Source organism: Ochotona princeps, chromosome 30 (genome assembly GCF_030435755.1).
Source record: "Ochotona princeps isolate mOchPri1 chromosome 30, mOchPri1.hap1, whole genome shotgun sequence".
Classification (NCBI taxonomy): domain Eukaryota; kingdom Metazoa; phylum Chordata; class Mammalia; order Lagomorpha; family Ochotonidae; genus Ochotona; species Ochotona princeps.
The window spans coordinates 21,326,933-21,345,943 of record NC_080861.1 but is presented as its reverse complement, the minus strand read 5'-3'; the positions used below and the strand labels follow the sequence as shown (position 1 = coordinate 21,345,943).

The following is a 19,011-nucleotide window of genomic DNA, read 5'->3' as shown; positions in this document are numbered from 1 at the left end:
ACTTTGACAGGGCGGTGAGTCCCCAACCCCAAGCCCTACCCTTGTTGCCAACACTAGGGGACCCGATTGGGGACATTGACCATAGTGTAAGGCTGCTTACTGAACCTGTGGAAATCATTTGTTCTTATGGCCCTCGACCCCTGTTTCCCTTTGGGGAACCATCAAACCTATACTTGTTTTTTAAACTCCTGGGATCGACCAGGAGGCCACAGGAGCATGCCCTGTAGGAGATGGGTGTGTTTCTGGGGACTTGTGACCCAGGCCCCCATCTGAGGGGTGGCTGTGTCCCATGCATGCATTGTCCCTGTTGTCCCCTGGGAGGACATGTCTACACCTGCAGCTGTCATTTTGGACCTGCAGGTAGGTGCTGACACACTGTCTCCTGGTGACTGTCGCCAGAAGAGCTGGGCCCCTGGGCGTGCATCTGGGGGTTAGAGAGGGTCATTTAATAGTATGTTATTTAACTTCATGGTGTTGTTAATTTTTTTTCCTCCCTGATGTTGATTTTGCTTTGTGGCTTTTCATTTAAGAGGATGTATAGCACCTGTGTAATGGAGACTAGTAACATGGCGTTTAACTTCATGGCATTGTAAATTTCTATTTTTCTATTCGTAAAAAAAAATCAGAAAGTTCCTTGACCATAAGCCAAAAAAAAAAAAAAAAAGAAGGGTACCTGCAGGCAGAACCTGGGATGGGCGTGGCTAACGCAGGACCAATACCAGCGCTCCGGGCCGGCAAGCCTGCCCAGGGCCAGTAAGAGCGGCGGGAGGGCGGGCCTGGCTGACACGGACCATTAGGAGAGGCGCGAGGGTGCGAGTTCAGGCCAAGGGCCAATAGGAGCGAGCAAAGGGCGGGCCTGGATGGCCCAAGACCAATAGGAGCGGCGTGAGGGCGGGGCGTGCCTGGCGGGGTGTGGCCCCGTGCAGAGTCAGGTGTGGGGCGGGCCAGCTGGCTGGACGTGCTGGCCTGTGTTCTCCTGCAGCCGGCGGACGGGCGGGCAGACGTGGAGCCAGCGCTCGTGGTCCCGGCCTCAGGAGTCCCGGGAGCGCTGGAGGAGCGGCCTCGGTGAGTTTTTGTGGTGGTGGAGCCCTGGCGTGGGAGTCCCGGGCTGGTGCTCGTGCAGCCCCCTGGGCGCCCGCGGTGGAGGGAGGTGGGCTTCTGGAAGCGGCTGTGAAGATGGTGGTCCTGCAGGGTCGTGGCTCCGGGACATTGCGGACCGGGGTTGTGGGCTTGTGGGTGGGCGGGCTGCGGCAACGTGGAAGGAAGGTGTGGGAAGTGGACTAGTAGGGCCATTTGTGCGCTTTCGTGGCTGGTCGGGTGCTGGGGTCAGTGGGGGCGCGCCGCGCTGTGGGCAGCTGCCTGGTCTTCAGCTGAAGGTTCTCAGAACTTTTCGGGCGCCGTTAATAACTTCAGTTAGTGGTGAGATGAGGACTGGCGCACAGTGGGCGTCATGGGTTGCTCCTGGGACCAGTTGTTTTCACTCTGCCTAGTGGGCTTGGCTCACAAATGTAAAAAAACAAATAGCAAAGGGGATTCAGAAGGTTTCTAAGGGCCCTCAGCTAAGTTAGGGAGTCGCTTACCTGGGTTATCCTCAGACAGTATTTGTTTGTTAAGAGTTGTTATTGGGCAGATTGCAAGGTCGAACCTGGGACTGCTAGATAGTGCAAGTGCGGTGAGCAAGCTTTTATAATAGTTGAACTCAACTTTAGGATCGTTGGTGTGTCTTGCAGGAAATCTTTAGGGATTTCTTTTTGAGGTCTGACTGGTTCTGTCCTGATAATGATGTATATTCCCTATCCTCCCCAGACAAGAATGATGTATGTCATGAAAGTGAAGTGGCTTCAGAGAGGGTATACCTAAGAAGCCGTTGAGCTTGACTGGACAATAAGATGCTGGACTCTATGTTTGGTATATGCTTGCAATGGGGGAATCTCAACTGAACTTGAACTGTGGTTATGCAACAAGGTGGAGGAATCCACCATGGTGGGAGGGTTTGGGGAGGGGTGGGGAGAATCCAAGTACCTATGAAACTGTGTTACATAATACAATGTAATTAATGAATTAAAAATAATAAATAAATTTTTAAAAAAAAGAAAGTGAAGTGGCTGTAAAACCCACATTCCTTTCATCCAGGAATTCTTTTTTTTTTTAATTAATTACGTTGCATTATGTGACAGTTTCATAGGCTCTGGGATTCCCCCAAGTCCTCCCCATGCCCTCCCCCCATGGTGGGTTCCTCCACCTTGTTGCTGTATTACAGTTCAAAATCAGTCAAGATTCTGTCATCGCAAGTGTATACAAAGCATAGAGTCCAGCATCTTATTGTCCAGGTAAGTTCAACGGTTTCTTGGGGAGACCATGTCTGGTCTGAAGGCAGAGCTGGCAGAGTATCATCCATATCAATTGAAAGCCCCAACACAGCATCAACAACGACTCCCTTCCCCTCTCCCAATCTTTCTCCCTCTGCTTCCCCACTCCAATCTCTAGTCCCCTCTTCTCTTACTGCCTCTCTCTTTTTTTTCCTTCTCTGACCTTCCCTTCTGAAAGAGACATTGGACACAGCCATGTCAGAATGTTGTGCGTCAATCAAATAGGAAAAAACAATTAGGGAAACTTGTGTGCTGAAGAGACTACTGTGACTTCAGTGGGAAGAGGGCATGTCTGTGGACCTCTACTTGAAGCTGCTTCTTTCCTCCCATTCTACTCTGCTGAACCTGAAATTGGGTTTATTGATGTTGGCAGTAAACTGTCACACCAAATATATATACATAATACCTACACACGCGCATGTGCACACACACACACATATATAGGTTTTACTGCCAGAGAGATGCACTCAGTTTGTTGTGAGATTTCAAAAACCCAAATATTGCCTGCCTTTCTTTCTTTCCTCTTCCTTCTTTTCTTCCTCACTCCCTCCCTCTCTCCCTTCCTTCCTTTTTAGAATGATTTATTTATTTTTATTAGAAAGACGGGTCATGTCTACAGAGAGAAGGAGAGACATGAAAAAAAAAATTTCATCCATTGATTCATACCCCAGCTGGCAAGAGCAATTGGAACTGTGCTAATCTGAAGCCAGGAGCCATGAACCTCTTCCTGGTCTCCCACAAGGGTGCAGGATCCGAAGGCTTTGGGCCTTCCTCTACTGCTTTCCCAGACCATAGCAGGGAGCAGAGTGGGTAGCGCAACATCCAGGATCACAACCAATGGCCATATGGGATCCTGGCACTAGCAAGGTGAGCATTTAGCCATTGAGCCGTTGTCCTGGGCCTGTCACACTTTATTATTAAGTCTTTTCAGTGAATGTTGATGTCCTAATTTTTGTCCACAGCAAATTTTTGTAAGCTGCTGTTTGCTATATTACTACTCAATACCTCATGATATATTATTTAGGATGTGGGACTGATCTCTTAAATCTTATTAGCATTATGTTGGATCAAACTAGGGTTGAGTTGGAACTTTGTATTCAATTCTGCTTTTAAATTTTTCTCTGTGTCTTTTTTCACAACAGAACTTATTTTCTCACAGCTCTAGAGGCTGGAAATCCACAGTCAGGGTGCTGGAGAAATTTTGTCATCTGTAAAGCTTCGAGTTACTGACACAGGAAGGGGAGAAGACGTATTGTTGCTTACTAGTAAAAATTATTCAGGTTTGGTGCATTAGCCTAGTGGCTAAATTCCTCGCCTTGCACACACCAGGATCCCATATGGGTGCCGATTTGTGTTCCAGTGGCCTTGCTTCCCATGCAGCTCCCTACTTGTGGCCTGTGAAAACAGTGGAGGATGGCCCAGAGTTTGGGACCTGCACCTATGTAGGTGACCCAGAAGAAGCTCCTGGCTGCTGTTTTTGGATCAGCTCAGCTCCGGCCATTGCAGCCACTTGGGGAGGGATCCAGTGGAGGGAAGATCTTCCTCTCTGTCTCTCCTCTGTGTATATCTGTTTTTCCACTAAAAATAAACCTTAAAAAAAGAAATCAAAGTTATTCCTCGAAACTTTCTGCTTTTCGGTAGCTGGATGGATGAATTCAGGAATCTAGGGTTTTAGAAAATACCCGTTGCTAGCAGAGGGATGTATGTGTGACATGTTAGAGCAAAGGTGAGAGGTGTCAGTTACCTTGGATATGTGATGATGTGTGTAAGCTGCCCGTGCAGGTACCAGTACCTTCCACCTCTGCCTCAATTTCAAGCAGCCAATAGACATCATTCCCTCTACACTCAAGAGAGTCCTGTGATTATTAATACAGTGTTAACTACAGCCGAGGAGTAGAACTGTCTTGAGTATGATATTTGCTAGACATGTGCCTCCTTGGTTCTTTAATCTTTATTTTGTATGCTTTCAATTGATTTTAAAGATTTACTGATTTTATTGAAAGGCAGCTTTCTGGAGAGAAGGAGAGACAGAGAGAAAGATCTTGTGTGCACTGATTCACTCCCCAAATGTCCGCAACAGCTGCATCTGAGCCAGTTGGTGCCAGGAGCCAAGCATTTCGTTTGGGTTTCCCACAGGAGTACCGAGTCCCAAGGCTTTGGGCCATCCACTGTTGCTATCTCAAGCCACAAGCAGGGAGGGAGCTGACAGGGAAGCAGAGCAGCCAGGATACAAACAGGAGTCCATTTGGGATCCCGGTGCAGGCCAGGCAAGGATTAAGTCACTAGGCTTTCTTGCTAGGCCCTTGAATTGTTTTTTTGTTTTAGCTTAGGGATACTTTCTTACGTGACTGTGTTTTCTCAGCATAGTACATTGATCCTAGGCAAATACTGGAGGGAGGAAGAATGGAAGTTCCATGGAGTAAAACAAACCACTCTATTGGTTTGCCTAAGGTCATATATCTGATACATACCAAGAATAAGGACGTAATCAGTGGGCTTTTATACTCTGTACTACTTTTACTGTTAAAAGGTAGGGTTTTTTGGTTTTTTTTTGAAATTCAGATATGCATATTTATAGGGAGAAGAAAAGACAAAGAGGAAGATCTACTGGTTCACACCCCAGGTGACCACAATGTCCAGAGCTGACCTGATGCCAAGCTAGGAGCCTGGAGCTTCTTCTGAGACTCCCGTGTGGATACAGGGTCCCAACGCTTTGGGCCATTCTCTATTGCTTTGCCAGGTAACAAGTAGGTAGCTAGACTGTAAGTTGAACAGCCTGGACACAAACCGGTTGCCCTATGGGATCCTGGCAGAGGCAAGGCGAGGAGTTAGTTGCTAGGCTGTCATACGACGCCAAGTTGCTTAATTTCTGAAGACTTTTGCTGGTGTTCTGTCTCCAGTGCGGTGGGGTGAGCCTTTGAAGAAGCCATTCTGTGTATTTCTTCCTGGAGGAGCCTGACTGTGGCTTCTTTGGCTACCAGTGGTGTTTGTAGCTTTTCTCTCACTTCTTGGAGGCATGTTGAAGGTTGGCTTAAGGTAACGTGTTCTGTCAGCTGTGGAGACTCTTACAGGCATGCTTTCCTACTGGAGGCCTCTAGGAACACTTGGAGGTGTCTTAGCAGATCTTCTCTGTTTGAAGAAAATTGGCCAAGAGTTCCCAGGAGCTGAGTGAATTCCTCTTCAAAATTTGTTGCTGTCAGGTGAGCATCTTTGACCTTTTGTGCCGTGTCAGATTCATCTGACACTGACATCCTGTGTCAGCAGCAATTCCAAGTCCTGGTTGTTGTGTTTCCCACGCAGCTCTCTGCTAAATGTGCCTGGAAAAACAGCAGAAGATGGTCCAAGTGTTCAGGCTCCTGCACCCACATGGGTGACCCACAGGAAGCTCCTGGCGTCAGTCTGTCTCAGCTCTGACCTTTGTGGCCATTTGGGAAGGGAACCAGCACAAGGTGACTTGAGCACTTGGGTTCCTAGCACCCAAGTGGAAGACCTGGCTGGAGCTCCTGGTGCCTGGCCTCGCCTGGCTCAGCTGTGGCAGTTGAGGGCCCTGGGAGAGTGAACCAGCAGTTAGAAAATCTCTATCTCTGCTCTTCAGAAATAGTATCAGTAGTAGTAATAGCAATTAAAGTCTGCATATGTTCAGGAAACATGTAATACAACATGTGTCATTTAGCTAGATTTTGTTCCTGTTTGTGTTAGCTGCATAAGAAAGTCTTAAACAGAGGATCATAAGACAGGAAAGCCTGGCTGAAGCTCCTGAGAAGGGTGCTGGAGCTTTTGGGCCCACTGTTCAAGCAGACAATGTTAGGTGGAAAATCGAGGTCGCTTCATGGAGCTGAAGGTTGAGCTGGAAATGCTGTCCAGTCAGCCTCTGTCTTCTGGGGATTATGAATCTCTGCATCTTTCTCAACTTTGACTGTTTCTTTTTTTTTTTTTTTATCCATTTTATTGTATTGTTGTTGACAATCTTTACATAGTTAACTATAGTTGAAGGAAAAACAAGAAAAAGAAAAAAAAAGGTTCAGGGGGATAGGGAGGTGGGCAATGCTATTATGTCAATATTGTTTCCATCATGTATCTGAGGTAGAGTGGGACATTGAGAGAGAAGCCCCACCTGGTTTTCCGCCCACCCCAAGTCCCGGATGTGGGGCATTCTCTGAGATATTTGCTCAAGTGGTGTTAATAGTTCTCCAGTTATGAGTCACTGCCAGTTTCGCTCGATGAGGTGGTCCACTGATTGATATGGTCCATCATGAAGTCTCCATTTGTCCCATATTTCGCTGCCAACATGTAGCTGAGATGAATGATTGTCCTATTCTGTCTTCTGTCTTTTCTTGGTTAGAGTTCTGAGTCCAGCAGTTCAAGTGGGGAGATCTCCAAAGATACTTTGAGGTATTCCCAGATTAGTTTCTTGTATGTTCTAGCAAGCACAGGGCCCGGCACAGTCCATCACCCTGATCAGCTGGTGGTTGCAATTGCTGTGTTGGTTCTGTTTTCAGTCCCGAGTTGCACTGGAACCAATGGGTGTTGCAGTCCAGTCTGGTTCGGCCCTTACATCAACCAGTGGGAGCTGCAGCCTAGTTGGGGCGACCCACAATAACCCCCACCAGACCGCCCCCTACCCTGGTTTGCCAGTATGTGTAGCAGAAGACCAATCTGTCCCCCATCCCATTTGGCTCTGGTACTTGTCAATGGGTATTAAAGCTTAGTTTTATCTAACCAACTCAACCATCCAGCCCTCACAGATATTGTTGAGTACCTCTATCTAGCCATCCCAGCCCCCGTCCTAGTTTTCATGCCCTCCCACGGGAATAGTGACCCAAGAAGGGGGAACCCACTTTTCCCTCCCAGGTCTCTCTGTCCCGGTTTATGCACTCTTTAGGTGGTCCTGTGATTTGACTCGACAGAATTAGTCCCCAGTGCCAGCTTCTGCCAGCTGATGCTGTGGCCCTGATCTAGTCCACATGCAGCGCACAGGTGTTGTAGCCTTGCTTAGTCGGGTCTGTCTCTATCCCAGCCCACGCTCTCCAGTGGGAGTGGCTGTCCAGTGAGGGGACCAGCCCCTTAACCCCCCCGCCAGCTCTGCCCCTCCCTTCCTGGATCTCACGTGTGCTGGATGGGTGCTGCATTCATATCCAGTACAGGCAACCACACGCCCTGGCATTCCATAATGTGTACTGGTTTTGTCACAACCAAACCCGGCCCATTCCACACAACTTTGACTGTTTCAAAGAGCAATGAGAGAATAGGGAAAGGGCCTAGTGACGGCTCAGTGGCTCAATCCTCACCTCACGTGTACCAGGATCCCATATGGGCACTGGTTTGTGTCCTGCTTGTTGCGCTTCCTATTCAGCTCCCTGCTTGTGGCCTGGGAGAACAGAAGAGGATGGCCCAAAGTTTGGGACCCTGCACATTTGTGAGAGACGGGGAAGAAGCTCCTGGCTGCTGGTGGGTCCTGCTGTTGTTGCGACTTGGGGAGTAAACCCGTGAATGAAAGATCTTTCTGTCTCTTCTTTCTGTAAATCTCCCTTTCCAATAAAAATAAATCTTGGAAAAAAAAAAAACCCGCACTGGCTTACAAAATGAGACAGAATGAAGGAGGGACCCATTATTCATTGGTTCTAGAGGTCCTATCATCATTAAATGTTTCTCAAAATAGCACCTGACATGGCTGAGGACAAGACAGTGTTGACTTTGTTATTGTAGGACTACAATGGCTGATATAGTAACTGCTCACGCTAAGTGGCCCAGCAGGGGCGTGTCTGGTGCTTGTACCCTGCCCTGGGTGTTTGGGTCACTTGCCTGGGTGGCACTGTGCTGTGGCCACCTGCCTGGTCCTCAGCTGCTGGCTATCAGTTCTTTGTGTGCTTCTTTCGTAACTTTTCAGTTGGTGGTGAGGTGAGGACTGCAGTACAGTGGGAGTAACGGGTTGCTCATGAGACCGTGTGTTTTCACTGTGCCTGATGCAGTAGGCTGTACAAGCATGAAAGAATAGTGGAGGGGATTCAGGAGGTGTGTAAGGGCCAGCTGCTCTGTGGCCACCTTAGTGAATCCCTTATCCTGTGTGCTGACACATGGTTGTCCTGATTGTTAGTGTTCATTTGTTCAGAGACAGTTGAAAAGTCAAACCTGTGGGTGCTAGATATTCCAAGTGCAGCGCGTTTTACTAAACAGTTGCAAGTCAACTTTAGAATTGGCAGTGTGTTTTCTCTGAAATCCTTAGGGGTTTTGTTTTGAAATGCCAAATAGAAGGTGCATTGTGACCGCTGAATTTGGAACATCTTGTGTTTATTGAACATGGTGCAAAGTACCTCATTGCTTTGTTTTGAGGGCTACCTCTTCCTGGCTTGATAATGAGGTAAATTTGATATCCCCCAGACAAGATGATCTCTGTCACAATAACAGAGAGTCTGCAAAACCCATGTTGCCTTCATCTACTAATTCTTTAAATTTTTTTATGAGATACATTTTTGGTAGCTATAGGGGTTCATTATTTCTCCTTCACCTTATACCATTCCCATTTCCCCCTCCTGCCATTTCCCCCGATATTATTGCAAGAATATAGGATTATGGTTTGGTTTAGGTTCAGGGTTTCTAACTACAGTCTATAGGGACTCTATCACATTCTGTAGGAGGGAAAGCAGGAGGAAGTTCGGCAACCTTTTCTAGACTGTTTAACTTAATTTCTCCTGGCCCAACTATTGTTGCACAACATTGAGCAGTTCATGATCAAAATCTGGAATTGATGCCACACAGCGAGTGGGTTCACCTGCAGCTTCTATAGCTCCCAGCAGGGTTTTGTGCTGGTGCTTTGTGGGAGAAGTCTTGCTGGATGTCTCTTGTGCATCAGCAGAAATTGGTGGTGGCTCAGCTTTGTGGAGGCTGCTCCTCTTGGGGGGTGCAATGCACAGCACTTCAGACCTGTGATTTAGCGCAGCCAGGGCTATTTCTAGGAAAAGGCTCCTTCTGTAGCATGCAGAAAAAGGGAAATGATTCTGAATAAGAACCAACTACAAAGCACAAGAACATAGCTGTTTGTCCTGAGTGATACCACGGTGCAGTCTAGGATTAGTATTTTTGTGGGAGGCCATGGATCTGTGCTGGACACCTGCACAGGGCCCAACAGACAAACAGTGTAGAATGTAATGAGAATGAATTGGTTTCAGAAGGCCACAGGTCTTGTTACCAGGTCCAGTTGCCAACAGCTTGTCAGGCAGTGACAACTGGACTAGGCTGTAAGCAGTTCAGTTGTTCTCAACGATCAGCTCCTGTTGTCATAAATGGAGTATAATCGAGTTTGTTAGTATTCTCAGCTGTCTGAGTTTCAGGTCACTTTGCTTGACTTTGCACTGTCAAACCTCAGTAAGTGTTATTGGTGTAAGGACTGTTCCCTTTCACAAGCTGAGCTTTCTGCATGCCAGGTATTCACGGAGGCAAGTTGTGGGAACCAGCTTAGCTAATGCCATAAGGGAGAGGACAAGGTGGAAAGTGTGAGCATTGTGAAACTTCTAGACATCCTGAGAGCTCTTTGAGTAGGGCTCTGAGGTCTTTGCAGTTCCTAGAAAGAAGACAGGTTTTAGCGGCAGTGTGAGCATGGACATTTATCAGCAGTTTGTTGGTGAAGTTTCAGAAAAGAATGTTAAGCATCCTGTACGGTGTGTAGTTATGATCATGATATTTGGAGCCATTTGTATTCTCTTGATCTCTGGAAATGTTGTATTTCCTGGGTGGGTGCTGTCAGTGCAGGAGGGCTGTGTGAGCTGAGCAAGTGTATGAAGGCGTCCCATGGTCCTAGGAAAAGGATGCGCGTGTTTACTCTCTGGTTTTTTTTGTTTACGTTATTATTATTAATCTGCAAGTAGACAGTTCCATAGAGTGAATTAACTGTGTGGTTCATGTTCCTGTCACGTGCCCAAGGAAAAGAGCCGCATGGTTTTGTTTTGCAGCTAAGTTTCCCTTTGAAAAGAAAGTTCTCTGATTAGTAACCGATCAGGATTTTAATTCAATTTGAACAGTGATTTTCATGGGAAATAACCCACAGGGAAATTTAAAATGCATTTTGTCTACAATTTGGGAAATTTTATCATTCAGATGTAACAACTTGCTTTTGTTTTCGTATTTTGTTAACTGAAGTTTGATTATCAGGTTGTGGACTTGTCCATCCTTCTTTCTGCCTACCGTGTTTTGAAACAGTTGAGTTTTTAGAATTGATGCAGTGGAATTTCAAATCGTGTTTGTGTAATGCCTCCTTCTGGAGTATTGAATCAGGTAACATGACAGCAGTTACTTCTCTCAAGCAGAGCCATGTAGCAGTTTTGATGACTATTGGAAAGCGAAGGGATGTATTCTCAGTGAGTAGGCCCTGTTCGGTGTGTGTGGCATCCCAGTCAGAGTGAGTAGGTAGTGATGGTGAGTGGCAGGAGACAGTGAGCCATAGTGATTCAACAGTTTACAGCAGCTTCACTGGTGGACAGACTGTGTAAAATGTGATGATTTTAGCCACATTCTCAGTTTCATTCAGAGGAGAGCAGGGCTCTTTACCCTGGGTCCAAGACGTATGGGGAAGTTAGCAGAAAGTTTCACTCGATTCAAAAGAAAGCAATTGTAAATGCGCTCTAGAACTGAAAATGACACTGCTGAGTGTTTTCTAAAGGAGATTTGGTAAGTAGCTGTGTTGTGTTCTTTTTTTTTTTTTTTTTTTTTTTTTTTAATAATCTATTTTATTGTGTTGTTGACAATCTTTACATAGTTAATTACAGTTAAAGAAAGAAAAAGAAAAAAAAAGGTTCAGGGGGATAGGGAAGTGGGTAATACTATTATGTCCACATTGTTTCCATCTTGTATCTGAGGTAAAGGGGGATGTTGAGGGGGAAGCCCCACCCAGTTTCCCGCCCACCCCGAGTCCCGGATGTGGGGCATGCTCTGAGATATGTGCTCGAGTGGTGTTAATAGTTCTCCGGTTATGAATCGCTGCCAGTTTCGCTCGATGAGGTCGTCCACTGATTGATATGGTCCATCATAAAGTCTCCGTTTGCCCCATATATCGCTGCCAACATATAGCTGAGATGAATGATTGATCTGCTCTGTCTTCTGTCTTTTCTTGATTAGAGTTCTGAGTCCAGCAGTTCGATTAGGGAGATCTCCAAAGAAACTTTGAGGTATTCCCAGACTAGTTTCTTGTATGCTCTAGCAAGCACAGGGCCCGGCACAGTCCATCACCACGATCAGCTGGTGGTTGCAATTGCTGGGTTGGTTCTGTTTTCAGTCCCGAGTTGCACTTGAACCAATGGGTGTTGCAGTCCAGTCTGGTTCTCCCCAGCACGTACTCGGCCCTCACACAAACCAGTGGGAGCTGCAGCCTAGTCGGGGTGACCCACAATAACCCCCACCAGGCCCGCCCCCTACCCTGGTTTGCCAGTATGTGTAGCAGAAGACCAGTCTGTCCCCCATCCCATTTGGCTCTGGCACTTGTCAATGGGTATTAAAGCTTAGTTCTATCTAACCAACTCAACCATCCAGCCCTCACGGGTGTTGTTGAGTGCCTCTCTATCTAGCCATCCCAGCCCCCGTCCTAGTTTTCATGCCCTCCCACGGGAATAGTGACCCAAGAAGGGGGAACCCACTTTTCCCTCCCAGGTCTCTCTGTCCCGGTTTATGCACTCTTTAGGTGGTCCTGTGATTTGACTCGACAGAATTAGTCCCCAGTGCCAGCTTCTGCCAGCTGATGCTGTGGCCCTGATCTAGTCCACATGCAGCGCACAGGTGTTGTAGCCTTGCTTAGTCGTGTCTGTCTCTATCCCAGCCCACGCTCTCCAGTGGGAGTGGCTGTCCAGTGAGGGGACCAGCCCCTTAACCCCCCCGCCAGCTCTGCCTCTCCCTTCCTGGATCTCACGTGTGCTGGATGGGTGCTGCATTCATATCCAGTACAGGCAACCACGCCCTGGCGTTCCATAATGTGTACTGGTTTTGTCACAACCAAACCCGGCCCATTCCACACAACTTTGACTGTTTCAAAGAGCAATGAGAGAATAGGGAAAGGGCCTAGTGACGGCTCAGTGGCTCAATCCTCACCTCACGTGTACCAGGATCCCATATGGGCACTGGTTTGTGTCCTGGTTGTTGCGCTTCCTATTCAGCTCCCTGCTTGTGGCCTAGGAGAACAGAAGAGGATGGCCCAAAGTTTGGGACCCTGCACATTCGTGAGAGACGGGGAAGAAGCTCCTGGCTGCTGGTGGGTCCTGCTGTTGTTGCGACTTGGGGAGTAAACCCGTGAATGAAAGATCTTTCTGTCTCTTCTTTCTGTAAATCTCCCTTTCCAATAAAAATAAATCTTGGAAAAAAAAAAACCCGCACTGGCTTACAAAATGAGACAGAATGAAGGAGGGACCCATTATTCATTGGTTCTAGAGGTCCTATCATCATTAAATGTTTCTCAAAATAGCACCTGACATGGCTGAGGACTAGACAGTGTTGACTTTGTTATTGTAGGACTACAATGGCTGATATAGTAACTGCTCACGCTAAGTGGCCCAGCAGGGGCGTGTCTGGTGCTTGTACCCTGCCCTGGGTGTTTGGGTCACTTGCCTGGGTGGCACTGTGCTGTGGCCACCTGCCTGGTCCTCAGCTGCTGGCTATCAGTTCTTTGTGTGCTTCTTTCGTAACTTTTCAGTTGGTGGTGAGGTGAGGACTGCAGTACAGTGGGAGTAACGGGTTGCTCATGAGACCGTGTGTTTTCACTGTGCCTGATGCAGTAGGCTGTACAAGCATGAAAGAATAGTGGAGGGGATTCAGGAGGTGTGTAAGGGCCAGCTGCTCTGTGGCCACCTTAGTGAATCCCTTATCCTGTGTGCTGACACATGGTTGTCCTGATTGTTAGTGTTCATTTGTTCAGAGACAGTTGAAAAGTCAAACCTGTGGGTGCTAGATATTCCAAGTGCAGCGCGTTTTACTAAACAGTTGCAAGTCAGCTTTAGAATTGGCAGTGTGTTTTCTCTGAAATCCTTAGGGGTTTTGTTTTGAAATGCCAAATAGAAGGTGCATTGTGACCGCTGAATTTGGAACATCTTGTGTTTATTGAACATGGTGCAAAGTACCTCATTGCTTTGTTTTGAGGGCTACCTCTTCCTGGCTTGATAATGAGGTAAATTTGATATCCCCCAGACAAGATGATCTCTGTCACAATAACAGAGAGTCTGCAAAACCCATGTTGCCTTCATCTACTAATTCTTTAAATTTTTTTATGAGATACATTTTTGGTAGCTATAGGGGTTCATTATTTCTCCTTCACCTTATACCATTCCCATTTCCCCCTCCTGCCATTTCCCCCGATATTATTGCAAGAATATAGGATTATGGTTTGGTTTAGGTTCAGGGTTTCTAACTACAGTCTATAGGGACTCTATCACATTCTGTAGGAGGGAAAGCAGGAGGAAGTTCGGCAACCTTTTCTAGACTGTTTAACTTAATTTCTCCTGGCCCAACTATTGTTGCACAACATTGAGCAGTTCATGATCAAAATCTGGAATTGATGCCACACAGCGAGTGGGTTCACCTGCAGCTTCTATAGCTCCCAGCAGGGTTTTGTGCTGGTGCTTTGTGGGAGAAGTCTTGCTGGATGTCTCTTGTGCATCAGCAGAAATTGGTGGTGGCTCAGCTTTGTGGAGGCTGCTCCTCTTGGGGGGTGCAATGCACAGCACTTCAGACCTGTGATTTAGCGCAGCCAGGGCTATTTCTAGGAAAAGGCTTCTTCTGTAGCATGCAGAAAAAGGGAAATGATTCTGAATAAGAACCAACTACGAAGCACAAGAACATAGCTGTTTGTCCTGAGTGATACCACGGTGCAGTCTAGGATTAGTATTTTTGTGGGAGGCCATGGATCTGTGCTGGACACCTGCACAGGGCCCAACAGACAAACAGTGTAGAATGTAATGAGAATGAATTGGTTTCAGAAGGCCACAGGTCTTGTTACCAGGTCCAGTTGCCAACAGCTTGTCAGGCAGTGACAACTGGACTAGGCTGTAAGCAGTTCAGTTGTTCTCAACGATCAGCTCCTGTTGTCATAAATGGAGTATAATCGAGTTTGTTAGTATTCTCAGCTGTCTGAGTTTCAGGTCACTTTGCTTGACTTTGCACTGTCAAACCTCAGTAAGTGTTATTGGTGTAAGGACTGTTCCCTTTCACAAGCTGAGCTTTCTGCATGCCAGGTATTCACGGAGGCAAGTTGTGGGAACCAGCTTAGCTAATGCCATAAGGGAGAGGACAAGGTGGAAAGTGTGAGCATTGTGAAACTTCTAGACATCCTGAGAGCTCTTTGAGTAGGGCTCTGAGGTCTTTGCAGTTCCTAGAAAGAAGACAGGTTTTAGCGGCAGTGTGAGCATGGACATTTATCAGCAGTTTGTTGGTGAAGTTTCAGAAAAGAATGTTAAGCATCCTGTACGGTGTGTAGTTATGATCATGATATTTGGAGCCATTTGTATTCTCTTGATCTCTGGAAATGTTGTATTTCCTGGGTGGGTGCTGTCAGTGCAGGAGGGCTGTGTGAGCTGAGCAAGTGTATGAAGGCGTCCCATGGTCCTAGGAAAAGGATGCGCGTGTTTACTCTCTGGTTTTTTTTTTTGTTTACATTATTATTATTAATCTGCAAGTAGACAATTCCATAGAGTGAATTAACTGTGTGGTTCATGTTCCTGTCACGTGCCCAAGGAAAAGAGCCGCATGGTTTTGTTTTGCAGCTAAGTTTCCCTTTGAAAAGAAAGTTCTCTGATTAGTAACCGATCAGGATTTTAATTCAATTTGAACAGTGATTTTCATGGGAAATAACCCACAGGGAAATTTAAAATGCATTTTGTCTACAATTTGAGAAATTTTATCATTCAGATGTAACAACTTGCTTTTGTTTTCGTATTTTGTTAACTGAAGTTTGATTATCAGGTTGTGGACTTGTCCATCCTTCTTTCTGCCTACCGTGTTTTGAAACAGTTGAGTTTTTAGAATTGATGCAGTGGAATTTCAAATCGTGTTTGTGTAATGCCTCCTTCTGGAGTATTGAATCAGGTAACATGACAGCAGTTACTTCTCTCAAGCAGAGCCATGTAGCAGTTTTGATGACTATTGGAAAGCGAAGGGATGTATTCTCAGTGAGTAGGCCCTGTTAGGTGTGTGTGGCATCCCAGTCAGAGTGAGTAGGTAGTGATGGTGAGTGGCAGGAGACAGTGAGCCATAGTGATTCAACAGTTGACAGCAGCTTCACTGGTGGACAGACTGTGTAAAATGTGATGATTTTAGCCACATTCTCAGTTTCATTCAGAGGAGAGCAGGGCTCTTTACCCTGGGTCCAAGACGTATGGGGAAGTTAGCAGAAAGTTTCACTCGATTCAAAAGAAAGCAATTGTAAATGCGCTCTAGAACTGAAAATGACACTGCTGAGTGTTTTCTAAAGGAGATTTGGTAAGTAGCTGTGTTGTGTTCTAAAGACTTATTTTACCGTTTTGAAAGATAGACAGTATGTGAGGAGTGACTGGAATGTTGGCCCCAGAGATGGACAAGACCCTGCCATTTTGGACCCGGTGCCATTTGGAATACCTGCTTGCCTTGGGTCTCTTCCTTCCTCCCGTGGTTCATGTGTGCACACTTCACACTTTGTAGATTCAAATTTGGTTGCCTGCGGATCATTCCTATCATTCTGCTGTGAGCTCTTAACCCTCTTCCCACCCATCCGCTGTAACGTCCTGGCAGTGTACCTGATGGCCCTATGCACCAATCCCTTGTGTCCCCTCCCCATGGTCTTCAGTACCGCAGCATCTCCCATTCCCTGTGGCCCCGACAGTCCTATCCACCAATCCCCTGTGTCCCGCCCTTGCCCTGTGTGCCGATCCCTCATGGCCCCGTGCCCCTAATACCCACCCTCTAGTCCTAACAATAGGTTTCTGTCTGTGCTCCTCGTTTCTGCCTCTGCTTGTGTCCTTGTGGCCCTGTTGCCTGCTGGAATAAAACCTCCCACACAGCTTACTGTGTCTGGTGTTTTAACTTGTGGTGGCAAACAAAAAGGGCTCATGCCAAAAACAGCTAAGGACGAAAAGAACTAACAGGTTTTACTCTGCACCTGACCACAATATCTGTGGCTGGGTCGGGTCAAAGCCAGGAACCAGGAGCTGTTCTCCCTGAGGTGTGATCAGGGCCCTGGAGGGGACTTGGAGGAGCCAGGACTTGAATGGCACCCATGTGGGATGGAAGCACTGAGGTCTTAGCCTAGCATGCTGCTTGCTGCAGGCGTGAGAGAGTTTACACTGACCCAAGTGTAGGATGTGAGGAGACAAGTTTATTTCCCAAGCTTGGTGACAGCAGGTCCAGCTGCACTCAGGGAGCCTCTGTGCTGAGCCCACAATGTCAGGGGTTTTTAAGCTCTCATCCTCCCATCAGATTGAGAGCCATGCGGTAGAAACAATGCTTCAGGCAGGCAGGTCGGCAGGGAGTTCCCAGAGCCCAAAGTCACCTAACCTAAGGTAACAGAGCAGGAGGCAGGAGGGGCCAGGTGCATGGAGCTTATGGAGTCATTTCCTCACTGTCAGTTGTTGTGAATGGTATGGAAGGCAGGAGTGGGGTGCACTTTTTGCACCTTCAAGTAACTTGGCTGGCAGGAGGGGATGCAGGAAGGGTAGGGTGCAGAAACTCCATTGATGCTTCCTAGCAAGTGTCAGTTAAGCTGAGAAGCAGGAGCAGGCAGAACCTGGGAGGGGGTGTGCCGGCCCAGGACCAAAAGGAGTGGCGCAGGGCGGGGCGTGCCTGGCGGGGTGTGGCCCTGTGCAGTCAGGTGTGGGGCGGGCCAGCTGGCTGGACTTGCTGGCCTGTGTGCTCCTGCAACCAGCAGACAGGCAGGAAGATGTGGAGCCCGAGCTCCTGGTCCCTGCCTCAGGAGCCCGGGAGCGCTGGAGGGGCGGCCTTGGTGAGTTTTTGTGGTGGTGGAGCCCTGTCGTGGGAGTCCCAATGGTGCTTGGGGAGCCCCAATGGGCTGGTGCGGTGGAGGGAGGTGGGCTCCTGGAAGCGGCTATGAAGACGGTGGTCCTGCAGGGTCCTAGTTTCTGGGCATTGCGGGCTGGAGTATGGGCTTGTGGGTGGGCGGCCAAGTGGGACCTTTGTGGGCTTGCATGCCCTGTGGAGTGCTGGAATCTGTGGGGGTGTGCTGCGCTGTGGGCACCTGCATGGTTGTCAGTGGAGACAGCTGCCTGGTCTTCAGCTGAAGGTTCTCAGAACTTTTCAGTTAGTGGTGAGATGAGGACTGCCTCACAGTCGGAGTCATGGGTTGTTCCTGGGACTGGTTGTTTTCACTCTGCAAGTGGGCTTGGCTCCACAAGGGAGGAAAAAAAATAACCAAGTGGATTTAGAAGGTCTGTAAGTGCCAGCAGCCAGGTTAGGGAGACACTTCCCTTGGTTATCCTCCAGCAGTATTCATTTGTTAAGAGTTGTTGATTAGTTAGTATTCACTTGTTAAGGGTTGCTATTGGGCAGATTGCAAGGTTGAATCTGTGGCTGCTAGATGTTGCAAGTGTGGCAAGCAAGCTTTTTATTTATTTATTTATTTATTTTTATTGTATTGTTGACAATCTTTACATAGTTAATTACAGTTAAAGGAAAAAAGAAGAAAAAAGAAAAAAAAAGGTTCAGGGGGATAGGGAAGTGGGTAATGCTATTATGTCCATATTGTTTCCATCATGTGTCTGAGGTAAAGGGGGATATTGAGGGAGAAGCCCCACCCGGTTTCCTGCCCACCCCAAGTCCCGGATGTGGGCATGCTCTGAGATATTTGCTCAAGTGGTGTTAATAGTTCTCCAGTTATGAGTCACTGCCAGTTTCGCTCGATGAGGTCGTCCACTGATTGATATGGTCCATCATAAAGTCTCCGTTTGCCCCATATTTCGCTGCCAGCATATAGCTGAGATGAATGATTGTCCTGTTCTGTCTTCTGTCTTTTCTTGGTCTGCTTTAGTTTTCTGATCCTCACGGGCCAGTGTGCGTCCAGACATGTCTGAGCCTTGAGCCCTCTCCTTTGGTATGGTCCGTTCTGGTGGTCCGCTTCCTATGATTTTAGTTACTGTGTGGCCGTACTGTCCTCCCTCCTCAATTTCCTCCCCATCCTTCAGTGGAGCATTTTTTTTTTCTGTCCTGGGAAGAATGGAGTCCCTGAGACATAGGTCTGGGGTGTTATTTAAAGAGAACTGTCATTTTTAGTCTTTTCATATTTATCCTTGTCCCATCTAGTCTCTCTTTGTCATTGCCTTGGAGAATAATTGCAGTCCTTGAGTTAGTATGCTTCACATTTTTGGCCTTTCTTTTTCTAGTGTGTGTTATCTGGTTGTCCTGCATGTCAGCCGTGTGCCTCTGCAGCCTGATACGTGCAGAGCTGGCCCTGGTTTGTGTTATCTTACACTGGAGTGTTATGGAGAAGTGTGGCCGAAGTGGGTGTTCCTCAGCGGGGGTTAAAAATCCAGTTCTTCCAAATAGAGGAAATGCTGGCCTTTGGATGTTAACAGGCGACTTTGTGTTCTAAATTAAAGCTGAGACTAAATCACTTATTTGAAACATTTCCTCATATCTGCTGTTTTCCCTTTTGTTTTCTACATAGTTGAGTTTATGAAGTGGTTCTTTG

At 47.3% G+C, this 19,011-nt stretch overlaps 1 protein-coding gene across 1 annotated transcript in view; it reads left to right on the top strand.

Moving 5' to 3' along the window:
* Nucleotides 1-324: 324 nt before the first annotated feature.
* The window catches only part of LOC131478333 (serine/threonine-protein kinase OSR1-like), a 75,990-nt gene continuing 57,303 nt past the window's right edge, over nt 325-19,011 (top strand). Inside the window, exons 1-3 of the mRNA XM_058657034.1 lie at nt 325-360; nt 983-1,065; nt 18,704-18,774. Of these exons, the coding sequence (XP_058513017.1) occupies nt 325-360; nt 983-1,065; nt 18,704-18,774 (190 nt within the window). The remainder of the gene's footprint in view (nt 361-982; nt 1,066-18,703; nt 18,775-19,011) is intronic.